The 27,306-nt window shown below is 41.9% G+C and overlaps 1 protein-coding gene across 2 annotated transcripts in view; it reads left to right on the top strand.

Moving 5' to 3' along the window:
• The window catches only part of gnal (guanine nucleotide binding protein (G protein), alpha activating activity polypeptide, olfactory type), a 65,371-nt gene that overhangs the window by 32,556 nt on the left and 5,509 nt on the right, over positions 1-27,306 (top strand). For both annotated transcript variants that reach the window (XM_046355802.1, XM_046355803.1), the window contains exons 5-8: positions 771-868; positions 18,890-18,944; positions 19,174-19,247; positions 26,896-26,954. In XM_046355802.1, coding sequence (XP_046211758.1) covers positions 771-868; positions 18,890-18,944; positions 19,174-19,247; positions 26,896-26,954 — 286 coding nt within the window. The remainder of the gene's footprint in view (positions 1-770; positions 869-18,889; positions 18,945-19,173; positions 19,248-26,895; positions 26,955-27,306) is intronic.

Raw genomic sequence — 27,306 nt, 5'->3', positions numbered from 1 at the left:
TCCTCCGTTCGTCTTCCTGCCTCCAATCATCCCTCCCTCCCTCTTTCCTATTGGTATACTTCTGAGGCAGAAGACAGCGAACAGTGTGTTTGTGTTGTCCAAAAAAAGCGTTTTGGATTTTAGCGCTGGTTTGTCCCTAAAAGTTCAGCATTTTATTGTCTTGTCTTTCTCGGTTTGGATATTAAAAGTTCATCTTTATACAGTATGTCTCTCTGGCTCTCTAAAAGCCACCGGTATCATGTGAGATTAGCCCTGTCCTCATATGATACAAGTTTCCTTCCCAACCTCCTCCACCACACCTTCTGTCCTTACAAACCACAGACTGCTCCTCCACTCACTAGCCCCTCATTGAATTGGTAATTATGGGGATGCTCTTTCTCTGCGAGCGGTATCATTTTTACCCCCCTTGTTTTTGTGTTCACGCTGTGAATGGATCAGACGTTTTCCACCTTAGTTTTTTCGTAAGGGATGAAATAAATCAAACTTTTCACTTTTCACGTGGTGCAACACGTGAATAATATATGATGGAAGACACTTGTGATCATCTAACCTGCTGCTACAGAGGGCACTTACATGAAATGTACTTTAGTCCAACATGCAAATATACATGGAACTCAAAAGTGATGATAAGTTGGCTCTCTTGTCTTAAACAAAATCCCCTGTTGAAGACACTCTGCTTTGACAACACAGGTTTCTCCCTGGGCTGTCACGTGTCTCTCCTCCTCCTAACCCTCTGTTCTTCACTCTCATTTTCATTCGTGGAAAAACAGGAGTTCTTCGAACATGCCAAGCAGCTCTGGGACGATGAAGGCGTGAAGGCGTGCTTCGAGCGCTCCAACGAGTACCAGCTCATCGACTGCGCACAGTAGTGAGTAACCCCCCCCCATCCCTCATGCCCTCCCTTTCTCCCATCTCATCCTTCTTTCTCCATCCATCCCTCGTTGCCTCTTTAATCCTCCATCCCAATCATTCTCCCCCCGTCCTCATCCTATCTCCCCTCTCTCTTGTCCCTGTGGACTCCCCATCTCTCCACTGACATTGCATGTAAACTATTACAATTTTATCAACCAGGAAATGTAGAAGCGATTTCTACATAGTGCAACTTCAATTAAGCCTGTCCGGTTGTGTTACGGGTGAGAATATCCATTGTGTGTGTGTGTGTGCATGAGTGTTACTCAAGAATCCTCTTTAATGAAAGCTGGGTCCTTACAGATGTAGTAACTTAATTTGAGCTAGTTTTCTTCAGCAGGAAACTAATCCTGCAGCAACAGGAAATGTGGATTATAATTGATGGGTCTTTTTGTAGGAGTTGATACGTATTTAGTAAGGGAAAGTTCTCAACGTTGATCCAATTAAGATCATACAGCTGTAGAAGAGTTCTGTGGTTTCCATCCACTCACAGCCCTGGTTGTTTTCTCAGCCAATGATGTGTCTCCATTGACTCTCATGTGTCCTGGACCCTCACTGCATTTTGATTTGGCCTTTTAGACCTCACCTAAGCACCCAAGTCCTCAGAGGTGCTCCTTAGAGATTTAATGGAGATCGATGTTTTAGGCATTTGTGTGTGTGTGTTTGAGCGCGTGTGTGTATGCAGTACCAGTCAAATGTTTGGACACACTTACTCATTTCAGTGTTTTTCTTTATTTGACTATTTTCTACATTGTAGAATAAGACATCAAAACTATGAAATGACACATATGGAATCATGTAGTAAACAAATCAAAATAGGTTTTATTTGAGATTCTTCAAAGTAGCCACCCTTTGCCTTGATGACAGCTTTGCACACTCTTGGCATTCTCTCAACCAGCTTCATGAGGTAGTCACCTGGAATGCATTTCAATTAACAGGTGTGCCTTAAGTTAATTCGTGGGATTTATTTCCTTCTCAATACTTTTGATCCAATCAGTTGTGTTGTGAGAAGACAGCCCTATTTGGTAAAAGACCAAGTCCATATTATGACAAAAACAGTTCAAATAAGTAAAGAGAAACAACAGTCCATTACTTTGACTGACCTTCATGTCTTAATCTGGAACATTTCAAGAACTTTGAAAGTTTCTACAAGTGCAGTCACATAAACCATCAAGCGCTATGATGAAACTGGTTCTCATGAGGACCGCCACAGGAAAGGAAGACCCAGAGTTACCTCTGCAGCAGAGGATACGTTCATTAGAGTTACCAGCCTCAGAAATTGCAGCCCAAATAAATGCTCCACAGAGTTGAAGTAGCAGACACATCACAACATCAACTGTTCAGAGGAGACTGCATGAATCCGGCCTCATGGTCGAATTGCTGCAAAGAAACCACTACAGCATTCTACAGCGATATGCCATCCCATCTGGTTTGCGCTTAGTGGAACTATCATTTGTTTTTCAACAGGACAATGCCCCAACACACACGGCCATGCTGTGTAAGGGCTATTTGGCCAAGAATGAGAGTGATGGAGTGCTGCATCAGATGACCTGGCCTTCACAACCACCCGACCTCAACCCAATTGAGATGGTTTGGGATGAGTTGGACTGCAGAGTGAAGGAAAAGCATTCTATGTGAAGCTGGTTGAGAGAATGCCACGAGTGTGCAAAGCTATCATCAAGGCAAAGGGTGGCTACTTTTGAATAATGAAAATATAAAATATCTTTTGATTTAACATTTTTTTGGTTACTACATGATTCCATATGAGTTATTTCATAGTTTTGATGTCTTCACTATTATTCTACAATGTGGAAAATATTAACAATAAAGAAACCTTTGAATGAGTAGGTGTGTCCAAACATTTGACTGGTACTATATGTGTATACACTTTTTTTGTGTGCACTTCGCAGAACACGACCCCTTATTTGGTCTTTATTTGACCCTCATTAATAACAATACCATTTCCATAGGCGTTGGTACAGCCCATTATGCAACATACATGTTGGTGTCGATGATGTGCTTGAATGAGAAGCACTCCTTTGGTTAGGAAAAGCGCTACGGACGCCACTTGGCTTACCGCGGTCTCGTCTCTGTTTGTGCTCCCCTCTTTGCTCTGAATCCGTGTATTCTACCCCTGGCAAATACTGTGACTGTGAAATACAAACAAGTTGTCCTCCTTCTAATCTCCAGTCATTCTGTACATGGCAGCGGGTTGTGTCGAGTGGAGGGAAATATGTGACGTCAGACCCCCTTGTTGTTCCTCTCCCAGGAAGTCACCCATTATGCTGAGGCTTACTGAAGGCAGACACACACCCATCTGAGTGTTTGCTCTGGCTGAGTGTGTGTGTGTGTGTGTGTGTGTGTCTGTGTGCGCACGCACATATCGCTCAATGCCATGACGCACAGTAGCTCCACTGTATCCATGTTCAACTGCTCACCAGCTATCTCGTTTCCATTGACACCCATTGGGCTAGGAGGAGGAAACTGCCATCTGTGAGGGCCCATAACTGATGGTTAGCGCTAAGTTAGCACAAGCTGGCATTTCAACTTCCTGTTCCTGTCCATTTAGCCGTAGCTAGCATGATAGCGTGTTTCTTCTAGTCCGCTCACTTTGTTTAGCTTTAAAGGTAGATTTAGCAATATCACATCATTATAGTAAAATCTGAGAAGACTGCCACAATTGACTGTTTTAAAATCTGTTGTCGATGATTGTAAGCAAGAAGTCGCCCTTCTGTTATGATTGTCATATTGCTGAGTCTTTAAGTTGTGATCGACCAGTGGTAGCTGGTTCAGAACACATATTGTATCTAGGCAGCCAGCATAGCCTACCCTCTTCTTTGTGCTGCATTTAGCCTGTGTAGTATCCAGGATGGCTCCATGGTGCTATTCTTAAGTCCTCCAATGACCTATGTAAAGCAATGGAAAATGCTCAGTAGTCAGTGTCCAGTAGCACCTGCTTTTCAACTTCGCTTTTTCAGTTAGCCGCTGCTATCTCTCAACCCCAATTTAAACTCTAAATGATTATGGGCAGATAGACAAGTCGGCAGATCCAAGTGCTTGTGTCAAAGAGGAGGCCCATATTGACATTCCACAATCCTATAAGCCAATCAATACCGACTGTACATTGTACATTTAGACTGTACATAGTGCATCTAGGGTTTTTTTGGGAGGTGGGGGAGATCCGTTTTCTGTTTCATTTAAATTGATTTCAATGTTCTGTTCTGTTGTACAGTTTGAAGCCGTTGGGCCGTGCATTGATGCATCGTTGTGTGCCTTTGAAAGCCCATAAATGTCATGGAATGGCTAGTTTGTTTCATTCCACTTTGTTTATCCATTGGAGTGTTGTCAGGAGATTGACTCCACTTGTTGGGAAGTGTCTTGTTTAGTAACAATCATGTTACGTATTTACTTTACTTCCTACTATATCAATCCCAGAAAACGGTCAGTTTGTAGGCGTATCACACTGCATTGAAACTACAGTGACCTAAATGCCATGTACAAACGACCAAGCAACTGATATAGGGGGGCAGTCCAACATTTTGACTACTTGCCAACAACTATACAAAAGATTCATGTATTTTTCTAGTTTTCTATGTAATTTGTTAGCATACTGTACCGTAGCTTGAAGGCTAGCATCTAGACACACTGTCGTTTGTGTACCATTGAGTTTATCCATTAGCTTGCTGTATGTTTCAGTAACTGATATCATACCAGCACAAGTACACAGAGGGACCTCTTACTCTCTGGTAATGTTAGCTTCAGGCTAATCGATTACTTTATCCTAATATACAAAACTGAGATTTAAGCTCGTCGAAATGGACCCCGTCTGTGACTTCAGGTTTGAATTTGCATAAAAACAACCTAGCACAATAGTTAATGTAAGACAAAGAAATAAGAATTGGCATATGCAGAATTATTAAGACTTTTGTGCTTTATGACACATTGAATTCCTGACGCTCACTGAACTTAACTTTTTTGTTTCATGCTTTCAACTTTTACTGTGCTCTTTTACTTTTCATTGTAGACATCTTGCATATTCGCACTGTTAATTAGTTGTGGCAACTATGTACATTCTATGCATGGACTTGGTGGGGTGGCCCTGAGGGCTGTGTTGCATAACTGGACTTGCTTATGGACTATTGCTGATCTATGGATTGGTGTGAGAGAAGTCTCCATGATAATGTGAAAATGTCATGTGTGTCTGAACCTTGTTTTTCCTAAATAAAAACATAATTTCCACAACAACATGTATACAAATATACACATAGCAACCGTATGGTGTACTCTCAAAGCTACACAGCAACTCTCCTCGAGTATGTCACTGATGCTCAAGTAGCCATGTATTTAATAGCTACCATCGCCACAATAGCAACAGCATCGCCACCTCAAAAACTTTAGCGTTAGCACGATAAATGTTAGCGTTAGCCTAGCACGCTAAAGCTGTCTGCGCTAGCTGCATATCCTGGTTTGTGTGCTTAGTGGGCAGTAGCAAGCAGAGGACACTGTTGATGTTGCAGTCTGATAAGGCCTTAATATAGTCCTGTGGGAGCACAATAGGAATCCTGTTCTGACTGGCCTGTTCTGTTCCTAGCTGGGGAGAGCATTGTGCATACACAAACGCTCGCACACGCACGCTCTCGCTCGCTGTCTCTTTCTTTCTGTCCTCTCTTGCTTTCTTTCTGTCCTCTCTCGCTTTCTTTCTGTCCTCTCGCTTTCTTTCTGTCCTCTCTTGCTTTCTTTCTGTCCTCTCTTGCTTTCTTTCTGTCCTCTCTTGCTTTCTTTCTGTCCTCTTGCTTTCTTTCTGTCCTCTTGCTTTCTTTCTGTCCTCTTGCTTTCTTTCTGTCCTCTCTTGCTTTCTTTCTGTCCTCTTGCTTTCTTTCTGTCCTCTTGCTTTCTTTCTGTCCTCTCTTGCTTTCTTTCTGTCCTCTCTTGCTTTCTTTCTGTCCTCTTGCTTTCTTTCTGTCCTCTTGCTTTCTTTCTGTCCTCTTGCTTTCTTTCTGTCCTCTCTTGCTTTCTTTCTGTCCTCTTGCTTTCTTTCTGTCCTCTTGCTTTCTTTCTGTCCTCTTGCTTTCTTTCTGTCCTCTTGCTTTCTTTCTGTCCTCTCTTGCTTTCTTTCTGTCCTCTCTTGCTTTCTTTCTGTCCTCTCTTGCTTTCTTTCTGTCCTCTCTTGCTTTCTTTCTGTCCTCTCTTGCTTTCTTTCTGTCCTCTCTTGCTTTCTTTCTGTCCTCTTGCTTTCTTTCTGTCCTCTTGCTTTCTTTCTGTCCTCTTGCTTTCTTTCTGTCCTCTTGCTTTCTTTCTGTCCTCTTGCTTTCTTTCTGTCCTCTTGCTTTCTTTCTGTCCTCTTGCTTTCTTTCTGTCCTCTTGCTTTCTTTCTGTCCTCTCGCTTTCTTTCTGTCCTCTCGCTTTCTTTCTGTCCTCTTGCTTTCTTTCTGTCCTCTTGCTTTCTTTCTGTCCTCTTGCTTTCTTTCTGTCCTCTTGCTTTCTTTCTGTCCTCTTGCTTTCTTTCTGTCCTCTCGCTTTCTTTCTGTCCTCTTGCTTTCTTTCTGTCCTCTTGCTTTCTTTCTGTCCTCTCGCTTTCTTTCTGTCCTCTCGCTTTCTTTCTGTCCTCTCGCTTTCTTTCTGTCCTCTGTCGCTCTCGCTCTGTCGCTCTCGCTCTGTCGCTCTCGCTCTCCCGGCTAGCCTAGTTAATCTAGTTTGTTTTTCCTTGCCTAAACCAGGTTGGTATAAGGCCTTTAGTTGAGTTAAGGTTTATGTCTCAGCTGTATTTCACCCTTAATTCTGGTAATCCAGGGAGTTTGGTATGAACTTTGGCTAAACACGTATAGCCTACATTGTACAAAAGAAAAATATCAAAACACAGTCTTGAGATTTCAACTTCAGATCAAATATTTATTTTGTTGAAGTGGGTGCGATTGCTTGTTTTCTCAATGAACTCAGGAATATCAGGTTTCCTATGCAAATATTTGCCGTACAAGGCAGGGACGGAATAGTCCCAGTAAGTCCCAGACTTTAAAAATACGTATTTTACAGACGTTGAAGTTGGGTTCAATTTCAGTTCTGAATTAAAGGTATTTTCCCTATTTAAAAAAATATATTTTTATTTTTTAATACACATTTTACAGTACGTTGAAAAGGCATCTTAAACGGATGTTAAAAAAAACATATTTCCCGGACAATTTAGGTTTTGAATGAAAGTTGAAAATAAGTAATTTATAGACGTCTATGATTGGACCAAATCAAGGCTGGTCTAGACCGGACAAAATCTGAACCAAACATAAACTGACCAAAAACAAATATCCGTGGATGTGGATATCAAGGCCGGTCCTGAGCTGCACCGAAAAAATATGTCAAAGGCATCGGCCTGTGCTTACTGAGGTGTAGCCTACAGTGTTGCCTGAAATTGAATTTTAGGAATGCCCATATATCTACTGTATGTGGTAAGCCTAAAGGTTGTAAAACACCAAAAAACGACTTCTCGGCTCGTGCTTACTGGGGTGTAGCCTACCAAGTCGGACCACAATATAATTTTATGAATGCCCATCCATGTGGTAGGCCCACCGTTTTTAAAACTGGCAATTGAATTGACTTTATTAATCCTGATTCCTGTGACTCATCAATTTGGCTAAATAAGCTCTGAATATCATCTACCTAACTTTATCAGGAGTTATCACGAGCACATTTGCAATGTGTTTACACAGCGGGAAATGCAAGAGTATTTTCTTTTTCACTATGATCAGCTTGTCAAAAAATGTACAGATACAAACTTAAAACCACTGATCATGACAATGAGGTGAAACGTCTGGACAAAAGTTGATTGTTCATTCAACTTTGACCTGTCCTGTTTTTAGGATATGTTTGTTAACATGACAGCACATTTTTATTTTTTTGATTGAGCGCCATTTAAGTTTAGGCTATTTGATCAGAGAAACCTGCATGATGTAAAAAGCGTAATTCATACAATGTATCTCCAGCCTGTAGGCTACAGAAAAGGTTGCATACTCTTTCTACCATGTCCTAGATCTGCTACATGATTTATGTTTATCATTTTTGGCGGAATGTTGGCGCAGCGTCGTAGTGCTAGAGGCGTCACTACAGACCCTGGTTAGATTCCAGGCTGTATCACAACCGGCCGTGATTGGGAGTCCCATAGGGTGGCGCGCAATTGGCCCAGTGTCGCCCGGGTTAGGGTTTGGCCGGGGGTAGGCTGTCATTGTAAATAAGAATGTATTCTTAACTGACTTGCCTAGTTAAATAAAAAATAAAAAGATTAATCTCTCCAACAGCACCCTGGAAGGACGCACTGGGAATAGACAAGCTAAATCATTTCCCCCCTGTCTTTGACAAAGTGGGCACAGCTAATCAAAGGGTGGCATCAGTGCTCACCTAAAAAGCCCACATGCCACTGGTTGAGAGAAATTGTCATTGCAGAATTTTGTGAGGTTTTCTGTGTTGTTTGAGGTGCATCTTGGTCAGTTTAGCCCAGAAAATGTGTCAATCTGCCACCATAGACGGCCACCTAATCCTGCCTAATGAGCTTGCCAGCCGTGATACAAGGGCTCCCTAGCATGTGCAATGCAGCCCAATTACTCAGTACAGTTGAATTCAATCACACTATGTCATTGTTCTACCATACTGTTCATGTGGTTCTGCCATTGCACTGGACTTCTTCCAGATTATACAAAGAGGTGTCACCGGAGGTGTGAAATGCCAGGATAGTGGGTTCGATTCCTGGGACCACCCATACGCAAGAAGTGTATGTACACATGACTGTAAGTCACTTTAGATAAAAGCATCTGCAAAATGGCAGACTGCCTGACTTGTTTAAAAGACCATTGAGTTGCAGTTGTTATTTTTCATTCTGATTGGACCATGGTGCTTGCAACAGCTGGGTGGTACGGACTCCTGCATAGGCCACATACTGGATATACAGTTAAATACATCAAAATGACCATATATCATAATAATACTGTTCATGACAAACTGTTCCCACCCCTCTTGTTGGTGGAGAGAATTTAGCAATTCTATTCATTTTGCAATGTCTAATGTGTATTAATATGAAATTTGAGTAACAAAAACAATTATATGGATTTAATATTTGTCCAATTATTGGGTATGTGCTCAACTCATAAGCATCAGAAATGGTCCTTATTTAGCATATCAAGATCCTGATATGGACCTCAGTCAAGAGCCCATGCATTGTATGTGCTGAGAAAATATACTGTGTCGGCTGAGCGTCAGTGTCATTCCTCATATAGGCCTTTCTGGACATGTTCTCGATCTAGGATATCTAATGAGTCAATATCCAGCCATACCATGTATGATATCGAGACTGAATCCAAAAATGATTTGTGAATAATAAATATGGATTTTATTTTTGACAAATTATTGAGTATGTGCTGAAATGATCCTTATTTTCAGCATATCGAAAATCCCATCAAGATCCGGATATGGACCTCAGCCAAGAGAAGCATATCTGAAATCAAAATAGCTTCATATCTTGAATGTGCTGAGAAAACACATGTGATGTATACAGTCAGTTTTTGTCAACATGAAGAGAGAAAATAGGATGTCACATATCTCAGGATATGGAATGAGTCAATATCCGGCCATAGTAAATGTCCATGTGTAATATTCTGAGTAATCCCAATATCATACAGTGCCTTCAGAAAGTATTCATACCCCTTGACTTATTTACAGCCAGAATTCAAAATGGATTAAATATATGTTTTGTTAACATCTACACACAATACCCCATATTGACAGTGAAAACGTGTTTTTAGACATTTTTGCAACTGTGTTTTAATATGAAATACAGAAATCTTTCATTTACTTAAGTATTCACATCCCTGAGTCAATACATGTTAGAATCACCAGCAGCAGCAATTTCGGCTGTCTCTTTCTGGGTAAATCTGTAAGAGATTTGCACACCTGGATTGCACAGTATTTGCACAATATTATTTAAAAAATTGGTTGTTGAGTGTTGCTAGACAGCCATTTTTTTTTAGGTCTTACCATAGCTTTTCAAGCAGATTTTGAGTCAAACTGTAACTCGCCTACTCAGGAACATTCACTGTCTTCTTGGTAAGCAACTCCAGTGTAGATTTGGCCTTGTGTTTTAGGTTATTATCCTGCTAAAAGGTTACTTAATCTCCCAGTGTCAGGTGGAAAGCAGACTGAACAAGGTTTTCTTTTTTTATCCTTAACACCCAGTCCTTAATGATTACAAGCATACATACACATAACATGATGCAGCCACCACTATTCTTGAAAATATGTAGATATGTTTGGCGCAAATCCAATACAACACTTTTGCTTTGCCATGTTGTTTGCAGTATTACGTTAGTGCCTTGTAGCAAACAGGATGCATGTTTTGGAATATTTTTCTGTACAAGCTTCCTTTTCACTCTGTCAATTCTTTAGTATTGTGGAGTAACGACAACGTTGTTGATCCATCCTGAGTTTAATTGCTGTGTTTGGAGAAAACTATGTAATTTGTTTTAAAGTCACCATTGGCCTCAGGATGAAATCCCTGAGCGGTTTCCTTCCTCTCCGGCAACTGAGTTAGGAAGGACACCTGTATCTTTGTAATGACTGGGTGTATTGACACACCATCCAAAGTGTAATTAATAACTTCACCATGCTCAAAGGGATATTCAATGCCAGGTCCCCTCCCCATATACCAATAGGTGCCTTTCTTTACAAGGCATTGGAAAACCTCTCTGGTCTTTTTAGTTGAATCTGTGTTTGAAATTCACTGCTTGATCTTACAGATAATTGTATGTGTAAGGTACAGAGATGAGGTAGTCATTTAAAAATCCTGTTGAACACATTTATTGCACACAGAGTCCATGTGACTTGTTAAGCACATTTTTTTACTCCTGAACTTATTTAGGCTTGCCATATAAAAAGTATAGTTGAATACTTATTGACTCAATACATTTTAAGCTTTTAAAATTTAATTACTTTATTGAAACTTTTGAAAAACATCACTTTGAAATTATGGGATATTGTGTGTAGGCCAGTGACATAATCTCAATTAAAACATTTAGAATGTAACAATTTCGAAAGGCACAGTACATGTATAAGACACATCTGGATTCATAATTTGTAAGGATATGGTGCAAATCCACAACTCTAAATATGCATTTGGAAATGGTCTGTATTTTCTAGAATATCAAAAACATGTAATGTAAAGATATCCCCTGATATGGATCCTTTTTTCACAAGTGAATGCTTACTGTATCAACTTATGACATCCTATGACAGTTTAGTAGAGTTTAGGACTACAGACGTTACTCCGGCACGATACAAGCTACAGGTGTAAGACTTTAATTTGACCAATATTGTCACAGCAAAATAATCCTGCAGCAACAGGATTTGAACATTTTAGTTCATAATGTTGCTTGATCAGTGGTTAGGATATTAGTTGGCCAAAAATTAGGCTACATGAAAAGTGCAATACTGTTAGTGTGGGTTTTCAGTGATTTTATGTTAATCACGATGCTCATCTGCATTTCCTGCATTGCAGGACAATTCTCAGCAACAAAAGTGATCAAATTAAGATCCTACACCTGTAGTTTGGTTGATTTGGTACTTTGACACATCTGTGAGGTGTGATTGGTTGTGCTTAGCAGCAGAGGAACATATCACCATAAGGACAGACTAGGGGCTCGATTCAATAAGATCAGCTTTAGCCAACATCCGCATAGCGCTGGTTTTGGAGGTGTCTGATGAGGAACAGAGTTAGAGCTGAGAAATCCAAAAGTGGCTCCCGGCATTATACCTAAAGCGGAAATTGCCATTGGCTGTACGCAGTCACATTAACAGAAATCCCATGCAGCGTTCTTTACAAGTTTGAAAACTGGAATGTGAGATGTAATCTATACCTTGATTAGGATGATAGAAATTCTCATTATTTTGTTGAATTAATATTACATTTGAGCATAATTATGTCTACAATATATAGCCTACACTTTCTCATTCTGAACTTCTAACAAAAGTGGGACGGGTGTGGCTGTGACAATGATCAGGAGTAGCTGCTCTCTGATTTGTCGGCACCAACACAGCCACAACATCCGCTATGCGGGTGTCTGCTATCGCCGGTGAAAGCTTGATCTGATTGAATCTAGGCCTAGGTAATGCCTCCTGTTTCAAAGCAGCTATGTTAAATGAGGTCAAGTAGAGCACCTCCCTATAGCGCTAGCTAGCACAAGGTACAGAGGCACAGGCAGCAGGGTGTCTGCATCTAGAGTGTGTTTGTGTATGTGTTTCTGTGTCAGTCTGTACATGTGCGTGCACCAGGCCCCAGCCCACGAGTACAGAGAGAAGACTGGAGAGAGTGAAAAAGAGGGAGCTCTTAAGGAAGGAAGAGAAGGGCAGAGCAGCAGGGCTACATTTTAGGCCCCAGCCACCGCCTGTGGACTTCTGTACAATGCTCCTGTCCTCCCTCATCCCCTTCTCCCCTCTTCTCCACGGGGTCTCTCCTCCCCCTTCCTCAGAGCTTATGTAAACGAGCTGTGGAGCCGGGGCAAGCTGGAGCTATTTTTAGCCGCTCTGTGCTGCCGAGCACAAACTGGCTACAGGGTCACATGGCTGCATGGCCAAATCAAAGGGAGAAACCCACCAATAGGCTCTAAACAAAGGAAGGTCAGCCACAGAAGGAGAGAGAGAGAGAGAGAGAGAGAGAGGGAGGGAGGGACTATGCCACCGAGGTGGTCTGCACACATACTAGATAGTATTCCATGGTGTTTGGCAGATTAACAGACACAAAGACTGTACTACTTACACATATGAGGTGGTCTGCAGTGCACACACTAGCATAAACACACACACACCTACACTCAGACCGAGAGACGTGCACATACACATAGCTTGGCTTGTGCACTCACACAGTCCTGCCAAACACTCCAACCCTACGGTTCACAGAAGCTTCTTCTGTTCACGGGCAGAAGGCCTTGAGAGGATCTCATTGTGACACCGTCTCTGATTATAGCAGCACAGGCACATGCACATTTGTGATGGTCGTGAAGAGGGATCGGTAGGCCTTTTGAGGTGTGTGTGTGCTCAGTCTGCTCATCCTTGTGTGAAGCCTCATCAGTGATAGGGAGCCCCCAGTGCCTTCCACCCCCCCTCTGTCACTCAGGAGTGTGTGTGTGTGTGTGTGTGTGTGTGTGTGTGTGTGTGTGTGTGTGTGTGTGTGTGTGTGTGTGTGTGTGTGTGTGTGTGTGTGTGTGTGTGTGTGTGTGTGTGTGTGTGTGTGTGTGTGTGTGTGTGTGTGTGTGTGTGTGTGTGTGTAGGAGACGTGAAAGCTAGCTGTTTTAGGAAAGTGGAGGGGACGGCCCCAAACAGGCTACATACACAGAGCATTTGCTATAGTCATATAGCACAGGCAAACACACACACACCTACTGCATGATCAGCAGACATGCTGCGCTTTAGGATTATATACATATATATATTTAACTCTGGTTTGACTAATGTGTACGGCAACTTCTGTATATAGGCCCCAAATGGCAACTATACTATATAGCTTCTTTTCACTCTGTCAATTATTTAGTAATGTAGTGTAACTACAATGTTGTTGATCCATCCTCAGTTTTCTCCAATCCTAGCAATTAAAATATGTAATTGTTTTAAAGTCACTATTGGCCTCATGGTGAAATCCAGAGTTTTCCTCCCTCTCCGGCAACCGAGTTAGGAGGGACACCTGTATCTTTGTAGTGACTCGGTGTATTGATACTGATACTGACTGTATTGATGACCCATCTACCAATAGGTGCCCTGCAAGGTATTGGAAAACCTCCCTGCTTTTTTTGGGTTGTATCTGTGTTTGAAATTCACTGCTGGTAATTAATCTAAAATGGAGGATAGAGTAGGCCCGTCCTTCTCTACCACTTGGTCCTCGTCAGTTCATTCCTGCTCTAGTTTACCTTCATCATTCCCTACATATCTTTTGGTCATTGTTTGTCCATGTGCAGATGTTGGTAGCCAGATAAAATCTGAAGACGGTGTGTGATGTACACTGTGATTCTTTGGCTAGTTTATGACTTCTCTCCCCAGTCAGCTAGGCCCAGCTGTTATGGCTTCTTTTCTCATATTGTTGGACTGAATTTTGACATGCTTGCATTCCTCCCGAGGTGGAGTAGGAGAGTGTGGTGCAGGGCAAGAGATGTGTGTGTGTGTACTCGCGAGTGTGTCTTTGTTTACATTTTATTCTGATCTAGGCTATTGTAGATGTGTGGGTTTGTTTGTGATTGTTTCATTGCCTATGGTTGTGTGTGAGTGAGCGCAAGCCAGCTAAGGAAGAGGAGGAGCGCTCTCTATCGAACCAGCTGACAGAGGTTGCCATGGCAACCCAGCTGCAGCTCAGAGCAGGCACAGTCAGTCACTAAAGGAGGTGCTCTGGCTTCACCCATCTCAGTCAGAGGGTGTGCCACCCAGTGGCCACTAGAGGAATAACACAAACAGCCTAGCCGTCTGCTGGGTTCGGTCAGTTAAGAGTCAAGAAGCTGGCCCTGTTCCTTTTGGATAAATCAAACATCCTATCACGGCTCTGCTTCTATTTCCGTCCCTGTTTTATTTATGGAAGTTAGTGATTGGACCAACTGTAGAGATACAGACCTCTCTCTCCTTCTCTCTCGCTTTTTCTCTCTCTCCATGAGCAGTTTCTCAAAAGTGTGTCTATAAATCTAGTCATTTGTGCGTATGTGTGTCAAACTGGTGGGGCCTGCGCAGTGTATGTGCTGAGCTGTACTTCCCCAAATAGAATGTTTTATAACATTAATATGCAGTGCACAAATTATCCTTTAAACTACTACTACTTTTTATTTTACCATTTTTTTGGGGGGGGGGGGTAGTCAGCTTTAAAATTGCAGATAAATTGTGGTTTCTAATGTAATTGTCTGTATTTCCAATCCCATATAATTTTTTATATTTTTCTTAATGTTTTCTTTCGTTATTATTTTCCCCTCCTTCAGCTACCCTCAACCCCTCCCATCCATGTCTGAAAACCATCCAGAGTTGATTTAGATTTGCCATATATCTTTTCAAATGTTCTGTGATGTTTGACAAAAGTTCTAAACCTTTCTATTCTCAGTTTCTACAGATTGTAAATGAAAGATGACCATTTTTACAAAGAGTATTATTATATTAGTGATCAAATTAATATGGCTTTTCAAGTCACCCAGCTGTGGTATTTGCAGAGTTAGCATTAGGTAATTGTTGTGTTGCATCCTCCATATACATAACATTCTATTGGTTAGAATTATTTTTTATAATTGAAATTGAAAAACAAACATATTTGTGTATCAGTTTATAAACCATGGGCGATGGAATCGGCACATCGCAAAGCTCTTTCAAACTATTTAGCTTGTATGGCGTAGCTGTCACTTTCCTGGTCTTTATGTGGAACTGGTATGCTTTTTTTATTTATCTCAACTAAAACATTTCACCAATTTTAGTCTTTAATGCAGGGCTGACAAGTTCACTAGCTTCTTCTACTTTCCTCCTCCATTTTTAGCTGCATGCCATGACAACTCCAACAGTCTTATTTATGATATAATTGACAAAGATTTTTACAGTAACAAAAATCATATCTAAAAAATTATGTTTGATAAAAAAAACAATTGGTATATTTGAGTTTAACCATAATTGTTGCAGTGTTTGTTCAGTCTTTTATGGTGGATTAAACTGAAATTGCAATCAGCTTTTCTATGGCTTAAAAAAAGCTATATTTTGGAGATTATTTAATTGTCAAATTAAGTTAGAGGTTGTAATCTGAATGAAGGGAAAGAGGCTATTTTTGAACCTTAGGTGAGCCATTCTTAATAATCTGCTGGAGAACCAGTTCGGATTAACTTTTGTATGACTGAAGCTTTTAGTTAGAGGTTTAATGCTTTAATATTTAATCAGTTTGGCCCTCCAAATTCATATGCATTATATAAATAGGTCGTTTTAATTTTGTCAGGTTTGCCGTTTCAAATAAAATGGGATATTTTTTTAGTCATATAATTTTAAAAAGTTGTTCCATGTAGGCAGGGCCATAAGTAAATGAGTAAACTGGGATATGACTAAATAATTAATAAGGGCGATTTTTCCACAAATAGACAGATTTACCTTTCCATGGTAGCAAGATCAACTACTACTACTACTACTACTACTACTACTACTACTAGTTTGATGGTTTTCTCCATCAATTGACCATTTTAACAATTTCCCTAGCATAGAGCTACTTATCGTAATGAACAATATCAGCAAAATGCCTGTGATGGTCCGTGTCGAAAATGTTCAGTTTATCGTCCCAGCTCTAGTGTGTGTATGTGTGTGTTTATATGCCCGCTCGGGGCTTGTATAATCTGTCTCTTTCGGAGCGGATCCATTCCCAGGGATATTTTTAGCCCCAGCTCCCCTGCAGCTGTGTGTGTGTGTGTGTGTGTGTGTGTGTGTGTGTGTGTGTGTGTGTGTGTGTGTGTGTGTGTGTGTGTGTGTGTGTGTGTGTGTGTGTGTGTGTGTGTGTGTGTGTGTGTGTGTGTGTGTGTGTGTGTGTGTGTGTGTGTGTGTCTGGATGCAAAATGGCCCCGTCTTTCCTCGTATAAACTCTCTATTGCCAGGTAGAACGAGAGTGCCTATCATAGCTTCTAGTAACACTAAGACTCCTAACATCAATCTTGTCAACTAAATCTTCATGTTCTTCCCTCATTTCCCCCCTAGACATCAATGGCAACCTATTTCCTATATAGTGCACTACTTTTGACCAGAGCCCATATAGGTCAAAGATAGTGCACACTTTATGAAAATAGGGTCTATAATTTCAGACTAGCATTCATTTGGACCAGAGCTGGGCTTTGGTGAAAAGTAGTACACTATAGGGTTAGGGTTTAATTTCAGACACAGACCTGGATGGAGATGGAGTTCGTCATGTTAAACGACTGCTGCTACCAGGAATATAGGAGTCGTGTAAATTTCTGTCGTTTTCTGGCAGAGCCAGAGATAAGCAGGCCAGACTCACACACATAAACACCCAGCAGCTATTCAGACATGTAACACTAGAACCAGACAGAGCTATTTTAGTGTACTGCTCTGGTGTGTAACTGAGAATGTGTGTGTGTGTGGGGGGGGGGGGGGGGGGGCTCAGTTGGTAGAGCATGGTGCTTGCAACGCCAGGGTTGTGGGTTCTATTCCCATGGGGGACCTGTATGCAAAAAGTATGAAAATGTATGAACTCACTACTCTAAGTTGCTGTGGATAATAGCATCTACTAAATGACAAAGTACAAATGTAACATTTCAGCATCCTAGTGTTCCTAGTGTGAAATGGGTTCAAACTCCTCAAGCGTACATATTTGCCTTTATACCATAACTTCTGGCATAAAATACAGCCATTTTCTTCAATTGATTAATAGAAGTAGAAAAGACTACAGTATAGGCCGTCCAGATCCATTGGAAAAAGATCTCTATTTCTTTGCCTGTTATTTGGAACTGTCAGGCTCTGAGAAAGACATTCCCTGTACGTTGTGTTGTTTTGGTGACCGACCAGATTTTCACATCAACCCCAACAGCCACTCAAAATGTGGAAACTATTGATTCCATCTTTCCATTCAACCAATTTAATAGCATCAGTCCAGTAGATCTAGGCTATGGACAAGGCTATGGGCAAAAAAGCAGGGCAGCATTGGTCTGTTTGTGGATTAACAGGTCAACCTAGCGGAGTGTTGGTAGCAGGGGATGATGGGGGCGGGTCACTTACAGTCATGGATAATTCATTATGAAACTTGGCTGTGTTGCTGTAGCGTTTACAGGCCCAAACTCCAGAGGAGGGCACTTTTTTTGTTTGTGTTTTTTTGTGTAAACAATCTGGCACTTGTATCAGGTGTTTGTTAACAATTTATTAACTATGGTACTTGCTAAAGAATTATATTGGTAACTGCCTTGTACCAAATGATGCCTACAGGTGCTAGTTTGAATAATTCCAATATAAACCAAAACGGTTATTACCTTTTTTTATATCATACGCTGTACATTCTGAATCTCAGTAACTAACTGGTTCTTTCTTTACAGTAAAATAAAGGTTTTAGTGGATCCAACTGTCTGTGAACAGTGACTGGTTAAATAACTTTATAATATACCCGATTGGCTCTTTTCTAGGTACTTAGAGATGAGGACTGAGTCAGTTGGACTTCCCTAAGGCTCATAGTGTGATCATTGTCATCACACAAAGACCTACATATCAGTCAGTTCCTAGAACTGAATTCTGAGGTAAAAACGCAACGTCAAATAAACCTGTACAGAACTGCGCTGTGTTGTGGCTGCTTCCTAGAATACAATAGAACGGAACGGAATAGAACAGAACAGAATAGGGATTTGTAGTGTGGTATCTGCTGGTTTAGACTGGTGACAGTGCTGGTGATATCACCATGCTGTTCAGTGGTTACAGGCTGCCCTGTGTGTGTGTGTGTGTCTTTCCCCCCGTCTCTTCTACCGCGGGGACACACACTCACACACACCCAGGGAACATACAGCTCATGCACAGTGCACACCAGAGCGAGAGGCTCTCGTCTAGCTCTGGCAGGAACTAATTGCGGTCTTATGTAATGGGACAGGAAAAGGGGGACATAAATAGGTGGGGGATGTACTCTGATGCCCTCTGCTGGGGAAGGATGGTGCAGTGCTGGGATCACCCCTACAGTAGTATTCTAGTCCGTTGTCATAGGGATTTAGCTATGTACTGAGGTGAAACATTCAAAAGGCTATAGATAGAAATACAGTGGATAGATTGGGCTCCATTCTATATCTTACAATATAGTTCTGCTCTATGTGATGACATATATTCTGGATATGGTTCTATGCTAGTGCCTGCATTAGTTCCTTTTCTTAGTTTAAATGTGTAGAGTCAGATCTTAAGCTGTATCTACTGTAATGACAGTGATATTTACTGTTCTTAAGATCCAGTCCAGTGTCATATTATGATGTTTTGTGTTTTGCAGCTTCTTGGACAGAATTGAGTCGGTGAGGTCGAATGACTACACACCAACAGATCAGGTAAGATTACTTTTCAACGCTCTAGAGCATGGCTAAAAATGTAGTGATAAAATGACATGCCAAATGTTACCAACCATAGCTGTAACTGTATTGCTTAATCAATAAGCACTGTGTAGGAAAACATCATACACTTTTAGTCTTTCCGTCTCTCGCTCTCTCTACCTCTCTTTTCTACTCATTCCTTTAGTGCATATCTTCATCTCTACGCTCCTCTTGTTTTAAACCCCAGGACTTGCTTCGCTGCAGAGTTTTGACTTCAGGGATTTTCGAAACAAGATTTCAAGTCGACAAAGTGAACTTTCAGTAAGTGTCCCCTTTATTGTGATGTTATGGTGCCCATTGTTGTCTGTTTTATTAACTGTATAAACAGTGTACTGTAAATGGCCATTGTGGTTTCATATTATATTGGAAATGTCCCCACCTTTTGGTCACTTAGGGTTGTTTTTCATTTCAGTTTGTTACGAACCGGCTCGTATTCCGTAACAAAGAGAGAGACAACGCAGAGATAAAGAAGTAACAAAAATATATTTTAAAAAGTAAACTATATACAAATAACATTTTTTGTGTGTAGTGTAAGTGAGTGGATGACTGCATAGATGGTGATAATGAGGGGTGTTGAGAGGTGCCAAAACAAATGAACACAAAGAAGCTCCAAAATACCAAAAACCACACCGCGTCTGCGTGGAGAGAGTCTCCTCAATGTATGGGGGGAAAGGTGTATTTATCCCCGGGACAGACCCTAGCCCAGGTAAACGCTACCCAACTGCCCCAGCCCACCTCAGCCTCCCCAGAACTCAGCAACCTTTGCGCACAGGAAGCAACCTTTTAAAAGGAAAGAAAAAAATGAAGACAGCAGGGAACAGAAGACAGGCACAACAGGACAACACAAAATAAACAGTGGCCGGTCACGTGGACGACTGGCATACACACTCGGGGACAACGCGTATGAGAACGCATGTTAACAGGGCGCACGAGAGTGTGTCAGCAACGACATGTGTCGCACATCCAGATGGAATGCCTGTAAAAACAAACACCATCTCATTATCCTCAGGATAGCACACATCATAGACCATCATAGACCTCAAGAAGGTGAGAGGGTTATGGTCAATGTAGACAGCAATAGGTACTACACCCATCCCGACCTACACCTCGAATTGTCGTAGCGCCTATGAGTGCTAGCGATTGTTTTTCCGACACGGAGAAGTTGAACTGATAACAATTAAACTTCTTGGAAACTTAACTAACAGGCCTCTCAACACCAGACACATCTGCTTGCATCCACCTGCAAGGTAAATGACAAATCCACACGAGGAGCAGCCAGCACCGGAGTTGAGGTAAGTAACCTCTTTTCATCTTCAAAAGCCTGTTGACAGAGAGGAGACCTGATGTAAACCGCCATAGCTTTCAGAAAATCTTTCAGGGGAGCGACTACGGTAGAGAAGTTTCTGCAAAATCTATGGAAATAACCTATCATTCCCAAGAAACGCATCAGTTCCTTTTTAGTGGTTGGCGGTGGAAAAGTATCAGTAGCTACCACCAAACAGGACACACTTCACCCTGCCCAACCACCTTACCAAGTTACAAACTCGCATTTTGCCAGATTTGAGGGAATCCGCAGCCAGCCGGTCGAACAAGGCTTGAATACAGGCCAGATGCTCCTCCCAAATATCTGCATAAACCACTACATCGTCCAGATAAGCAGCGCACCCGACTAGACCGAAGACAACCCTATTCCTAAGGCGCTGAAAAGTGTCAGGTGCGTTACGCAGGCCGAAACTCATAACCAAATAGGTGTACAGACCTGAAGGTGTAACAAAGGCAGAGCTTTCCCAAGCCCTATGCTTCAGTGGCACCAGCCAATAGCCCTTTAATAGGTCAAACTTGCTCACAAACCTCGCTGCTCCGACCTGATCGACGCAGTCCTCCATCCGAGGAAGAGGAAATGAATCTGGCTTAGTGACACTGTTTACCTTATGGTAGTCCGTACAATATCTGTTTGTCCCATCCGGTTTACTGACCAAGATACAGGGAGAAAGCCCAGCTGGAGAAAGAAGGCTCTGCAATTTCATTCTCCAGCATGTACCCGATCTCAGCATCCAGATAACGCCGTTTCTCTGAAGAAACTATAGAACCGCTGACGGATGGGGTCAGCATCCCCAACATCAATATCGTGTTCTATTACGTTTGTACATGTTGGTGTATCAGAAAACAAAACTGGAAAACTCAGACTGGCCAACTTGTCTCGCCTATCAGCAGGTAGATGAGCAAGAAGGCTTTCCAAAACATCCAGTGACTCTGTATTTTTCTGTATCTACCCTGCAGTACACAATAGTCAGGACCAAGGACATCCTCCTCACCATGCACAGACATAGCATGACAGAAAGGACCCAGCAATGTAACAGTATTGGCCAAAATAACAGGTTTACCGTCCTCTGCAAGCTCCCACTCTTCGTCCCCAGAGGAACGTGTGTAGTAGGGTTTTAGCAGATTGACATGACACAGATGGTGCTTTTTTTCCCTCCGTTCCCGGAGTGGCAACTAGATAGTTTTGCTCAGTGCACTGACACACAACCGTATATGGACCTTAAACTTGGCTTGAAAAGGAGAACCAACAATTGGCAGCAGAGCAAGAACCTGGTCACTTTAGTCCAGGTGACGAGGCTCAGCTCGCCGATCAAATATTCCTTTCATCCTCCCCTGTGAAGATGATAGCTTCTCTTTGGCCATCTCACCAGCGGCATACAGGCGGCGCCGGAAATCACACTCATAGGATAACAGGACTGAGGTGGCTTAGGAGACTTCCATTCATCCTGGAGCACTGCTAGAAGCCCACGTACACTATGTCCGAACACTAGGTCCTTTGGACTGAAACCTGTGCACTCCTGTGAAACCTCCCTGGTGGCTAACGGTAACCATGGCAACCCCTCCTCCCAATCCTTATCCATCTCCGTACAATAAGCTCTCAACAAAGACGTGTTTAATGGAAACGTTCCAGGCACTAAACAAATTAGAACCTTGGTCACTCTGAATAAACTTATGGATTCCAAACAGCGAAAAACTGAGTCAAAGCTTTTAGCACGGACTTAGTTGTGATAGACCGGATAGGCAACAGGAAACCTAGTGGTCTGACATATCACAGTGAACAGGTAACTACTACCTTAGAGCGAGGCAGAGGGCCAACACAGTCAACAATCAGCTACTCAAAAGGCTGGCTGACTACGGGAATAGGAAACAGCAGTACCGGCTTAATAGCTTGAGTAGGTTTACCCGTTAATTGACAGGTTTTGATGAACGCAGAAACATCCCTCTTTCACCTAGGCCAAAATAAATGTCTCAGTATGCTATTGTAGGTTTTCCTCACACCCAGATGACCAGCAACATCCTCGTGGAAAGTTTTCAGCACCAACTCACACAACTTAACTGGTACAACAACCTGACTAATAGCCTCCCCCACAAAACTACTGAGGTACCCACTTTCTCATCAGGACATCATCTTGGAGAAAATGGCCATGGGCGACACTCTAAACTGTTCCACAAGCACAATTTGGTCACGCAACTCTTCTAATGTGGGGTCAGACCGTTGCTCCTTGATGAGATTACCATTTTGTCTAACGTATGCACACTAAATAGGAAAGCAGTATCTGCTCTAGAACACCACGACACAGGAACTCAACATACTGCCAAGTGGTTTACTGTAGTGGTTAGCTTTACCCACAGGAGCTCTGTTTCCATCATCACTCCATGTAGAAAACTAGTCTAGTCAACTGTATTGCAAGGTCTTTATTGAGAAATCCCTATACTATAAGTCACCTACAGTGCATTCGGAGAGTATTCAGACCCTTGACTTTTTCCACCTTTTGTTACGTTACAGCCTTATTCTAAAATGGATTAAATTAAATGTTTTCCTCATCAATCTACACACAATACCCCATAATGGCAAAGCGAAAACAAGTCTCTCTCTCGAAAAAAAATTGAATGTATTAACAGAAACCTTATTTACATAAATAGTCAGACCCTTTGCTATGAGACTCGAAATTGAGCTCAGGTACATCCTGTTTCCACTGATCGTCCTTGAGGTGTTTCTACAACTTGATTGGAGTCCACCTGTGGTAAATTCAATTGACTGGACATGATTGGAATGTCTATGTAAAGTCCCACAGTTGACAGTGCATTTCAGAGCAAAAACCAACCCATGAGGTCGAAGGAATTCTCTGTAGAGCTCCGAGACAGGATTGTGTTGAGACACAGATCTGGGGAAGGGTACCAAACATTTCTGCAGCATTGAAGGTCCCAAAGAACAGATGCCTCCATCATTCTTAAATGGAAGACGTTTGGAACCACCAAGACTCTTCCTAGAGCTGGCCACCCGGCCAAACTGAGAAATCGAGGGAGAAGGGCCTTGGTCAGGGAGGTGACCAAGAACCCAATGGTCACTGACAGAGTTTTTCTGTGGAGATGGGAGAACCTTCCAGAAGGACAAACATCTCTGCAGCACTGCACAAAACAGGCCTTTATGGTAGAGTGGCCAGATGGTAGCCACTCCTCAGTAAAAGGCACATGACATCCCACTTGGAGTTTGCCAAAAGGCATCTGGTCTGATGAAACCAAGATTGAACTTTTTAGCCTGAATGCCAAGTGTCACGTCTGGAGGAAACCTGGCACCATCCCTACGGGGAGGCATGGTGGTGTCAGCATAATGCTGTGGGGATGTTTTTCAGAGGCAGGGACTGGGAGACTAATCAGGATCAGTGTAAAGATGAACGGTGTAAAGTACAGAGATCCTGATTTTTTTTAAACTGCTCCAGAGCGCTCAGGAGCTCAGACAGGGGCAAAGGTTCACCTTCCAACAGGGCGATGACCCTAAGCACACAGCCAAGACAACGCTGGAGTGGCTTTGTGACAAGTCTCTGAATGTCCTTGAGTGTTCCAGCCAGAGCCTGGACCTGAACCCGATCAAACATCTCTGGAGAGACTTGAAAATAGCTGTGCAGTGACTCTCACCATTCTACCTGACCAAGAGCGAGAGGAACTGCAGAGTAGAATGGGAGACACTCACCAAATACAGGTGTGTCAAGCTTGTATCATCTTACGCATGAAGGCTCAATGCTGTAAATGAGCTAAAATGTCAACAAAAAAATAGCTTTGTCTTTATGGGGTATTATGTGCAGATTGATGAGAAATGTTTTTCAGCAATTTTAGAATAAGGCTGTAGTGTAACAAAAGTCAAGGGATCTGAATACTTTCTGAAGGCACTATATTCAAGTCCAATCAAGTCTAATTGTATTGGTCACATACACATTATGTGTGAGCAGATGTTAATGTGAGTGTAGCGAAATGCTTGTGCTTCTAGTTCCGACAATGCAGTAATATCTAACAAATTCACAACAACTACCTTATATACACACACATGTAAAGGGATGAATAAGAATATGTACAGTTGAAGTCTGAAGTTTACTTACACCTTAGCCAAATACATTTAAACTCAGTTTTTCACAATTCCTGACATTTAATCCTAGTAATAATTCCCTGTCTTAGGTCAGTCAGGATCACCACTTTATTTTAAGAATAATAGTAGAGAGAATGATTTATTTCAGCTTTCATTTCTTTCATCACATTCCCAGTGGGTCAGAAGTTTACATACACTCAATTAGTATTTGGTAGCATTGCCTTTTTAAAATTGTTTAACTTGGGTCAAACATTTCAGGTAGCCTTCCACAAGCTTCCCACAATAAGTTGGGTAAATTTTAGCCCATTCCTCCTGACAGAGCTAGTGTAACTGAGTCAGGTCTGTAGGCCTCCTTGCTCGCACACGTGTTTTCAGTTCTGCCCACACATTTTCTATAGGATTGAGATCAAGGCTTTGTGATGGCCACTCCAATACCTTGATTTTGTTGTCCTTAAGCCATTTTGCCACAACTTTAGAAGTATGCTTGGGGCGATTGTCCATTTGGAAGACCTATTTGCGACCAAGCTTTAACTTCCTGACTGATGTCTTGAGATGTTACTTCAATATATCCACATATTTTTTCCTCCCTCATGAAGCCATCTATTGTTGTTCCTCATGATGCTGCCATCCGCGTGCTTCACGGTTGGGATGGGGTTATTCGGCTTGCAAGCATCCCCCTTTTTCCTCCAAACGTAACGATGGTCATTATGGCCAAACAGTTCTATTTTTGTTTAATCAGACCAGAGGACATTTCTCCAAAAAGTATGATCTTTGTCCCCATGTGCAGTTGCAAACCGTAGTCTGGCTTTTTTATGGCGGTTTTGGAGCAGTGGCTTCTTCCATGTTGAGCGGCCTTTCAGGTTATGTTGATATAGGACTTGTTTTATTGTGGATATAGATACTTTTGTGCCGGTTTCCTCCAGCATCTTCACAAGGTCCTTTGCTGTTGTTCTGGGATTGATTTGCAGTTTTCATACCAAAGTACGTTCATCTCTAGGAGACAATGCGTCTCCTTCCTGAGCGGTGTGACGGCTGCGTGGCCCCATGGTGTTTATACTTGTGTACTATTGTTTGTACAGATGAACATGGTACCTTCAGACGTTTGGAAATTGCTCCCAGGGATGAACCAGACTTGTGGAGGTCTACAATTTATTTTTCTGAGGTCTTGGCCGATTTCTTTAGATTTTCCCATGATGTCAAGCAAAGAGGCACTGAGTTTGAAGGTAGGCCTTGAAATATATCCACAGGTACACCTCCAATTGACTCAAATGATGTCAATTAGCCTATCAGAAGCTTCTAAAGCCATGACATCATTTTCTGGAATTTTCCAAGCTGTTTAAAGGCACAGTCAACTTAGTGTATGTAAACTTCTGACCCACTGGAATTGTGATACAGTGAATTATAAGTGAAATGATTAGTCTGTAAACAATTGTTGGAAAAATTACTTGTCATGCACAAAGTAGATGTCCTAACCGCCTTGCCAAAACTATAGTTTGTTAACAAGAAATGTGTGGAGTGGTTGAAAAACAAGTTTTAATGACTCCAACCTAAGTGTATGTAAACTTCCGACTTCAACTGTACATATAAATATATTGCTCTGCGGCATAGTCAAGATGCAGTAGATGGTAAAGAATACAGTTTTAGTTATGAGATGAGTAATGTAGTATATGTACACATTAATAAAGTGGCGTTATTTAAAGTGACTAAGTGATACCTTTTATTAAAGTGGCCAGAGATTTGAGTCAGTGTGTTGGCAGCAGCCACTCTGATAGTGATGGCTGTATAACAGTCAGCCTTGAGATAGAAGCTGTTTTTCAGTCTCTCGGTCCCAGCTTTGATGCACCTGTACTGACCTCGCCTTCTGAATTATAGCGGGGTGAACAGGCAGTGGCTCGGGTGGTTGTTGTCCTTGATGATCTTTATGGCCTTCCTGTGACATCAGGTGGTGTAGGTGTTCTGGAGGGCAGGTAGTTTGCCCCCGGTGATGTGTTGTGCAGACCTCACTACCCTCTGGAGAGCCTTGCGGTTAAGGGCGGTGCGGTTAAGGGTGGTGCAGTTGCCGTACCAGGCGGCAATACAGCCCGACAGGATGCTCTCGATTGTGCATCTGTAAAGTTTGTGTGATTTAGGTGACAAGCCCAATTTCTTCAGCTTCCTGTGGTTGAAGATGCGCTATTGCGCCTTCTTCACCACGCTGTCCATTTCAATTTGTCCATGATGTGTACCTCGACTAACCTGTACCCCGCACATTGACTCGGTGCAGGTACCCCCTGTATATAGTCTTGTTATTGTTATTTTGTGAAAATGTTTATTTTGTAAATATTTTCTTCAAACTGCATTATTGGTTAAGGGCTTGTATAAGTAAGCATTTCACGATATAGTCTACAGCGCATGTGACAAATAAGATATGTTTTGAGATCAAGACATGTTTGAGTTAAATAGGCACCTTCACACATTGGATCATACAGAAGTCTCTTAAAATGTTATTTTTCTCTTCCCTCCCAGTATGTTTGATGTAGGTGGCCAGAGAGACGAGAGGAGAAAATGGATTCAGTGCTTCAATGGTAAATTTGGATTATGTGGACAATTTTGCTGCCCACAATGTTGTTTTGCATGTGTCCTGTTGGTGGTTCAGTGAACCATGCTTGCTTAATGAGTAACCTTACCTGAAACCGGAAGACCTGCGTGAACTCCCGAGCGTCTTGTGGTGGAACAGGGACTGTGTCACAGTAGCTTAGCATTGTATACAATCTTGATCCACTTCCACTAAAAAAAATCTATTTTGGTATTTGTTTAATTCGTCAATTTAAAAATATATATAATTTTACACTTATGTATTAGTTCCAAATAATAAAAACTTAACAATCCAACATTAACAACAGATAAACGGAAGAGAAAAAAAGTCCTCACATTATC

This window comes from Oncorhynchus gorbuscha, linkage group LG07 (assembly GCF_021184085.1).
Source record: "Oncorhynchus gorbuscha isolate QuinsamMale2020 ecotype Even-year linkage group LG07, OgorEven_v1.0, whole genome shotgun sequence".
Taxonomy (NCBI): Eukaryota; Metazoa; Chordata; class Actinopteri; order Salmoniformes; family Salmonidae; genus Oncorhynchus; species Oncorhynchus gorbuscha.
The sequence above is the reverse complement of the archived record's forward strand: the minus strand, read 5'-3'. Positions and strand labels throughout refer to the sequence as shown.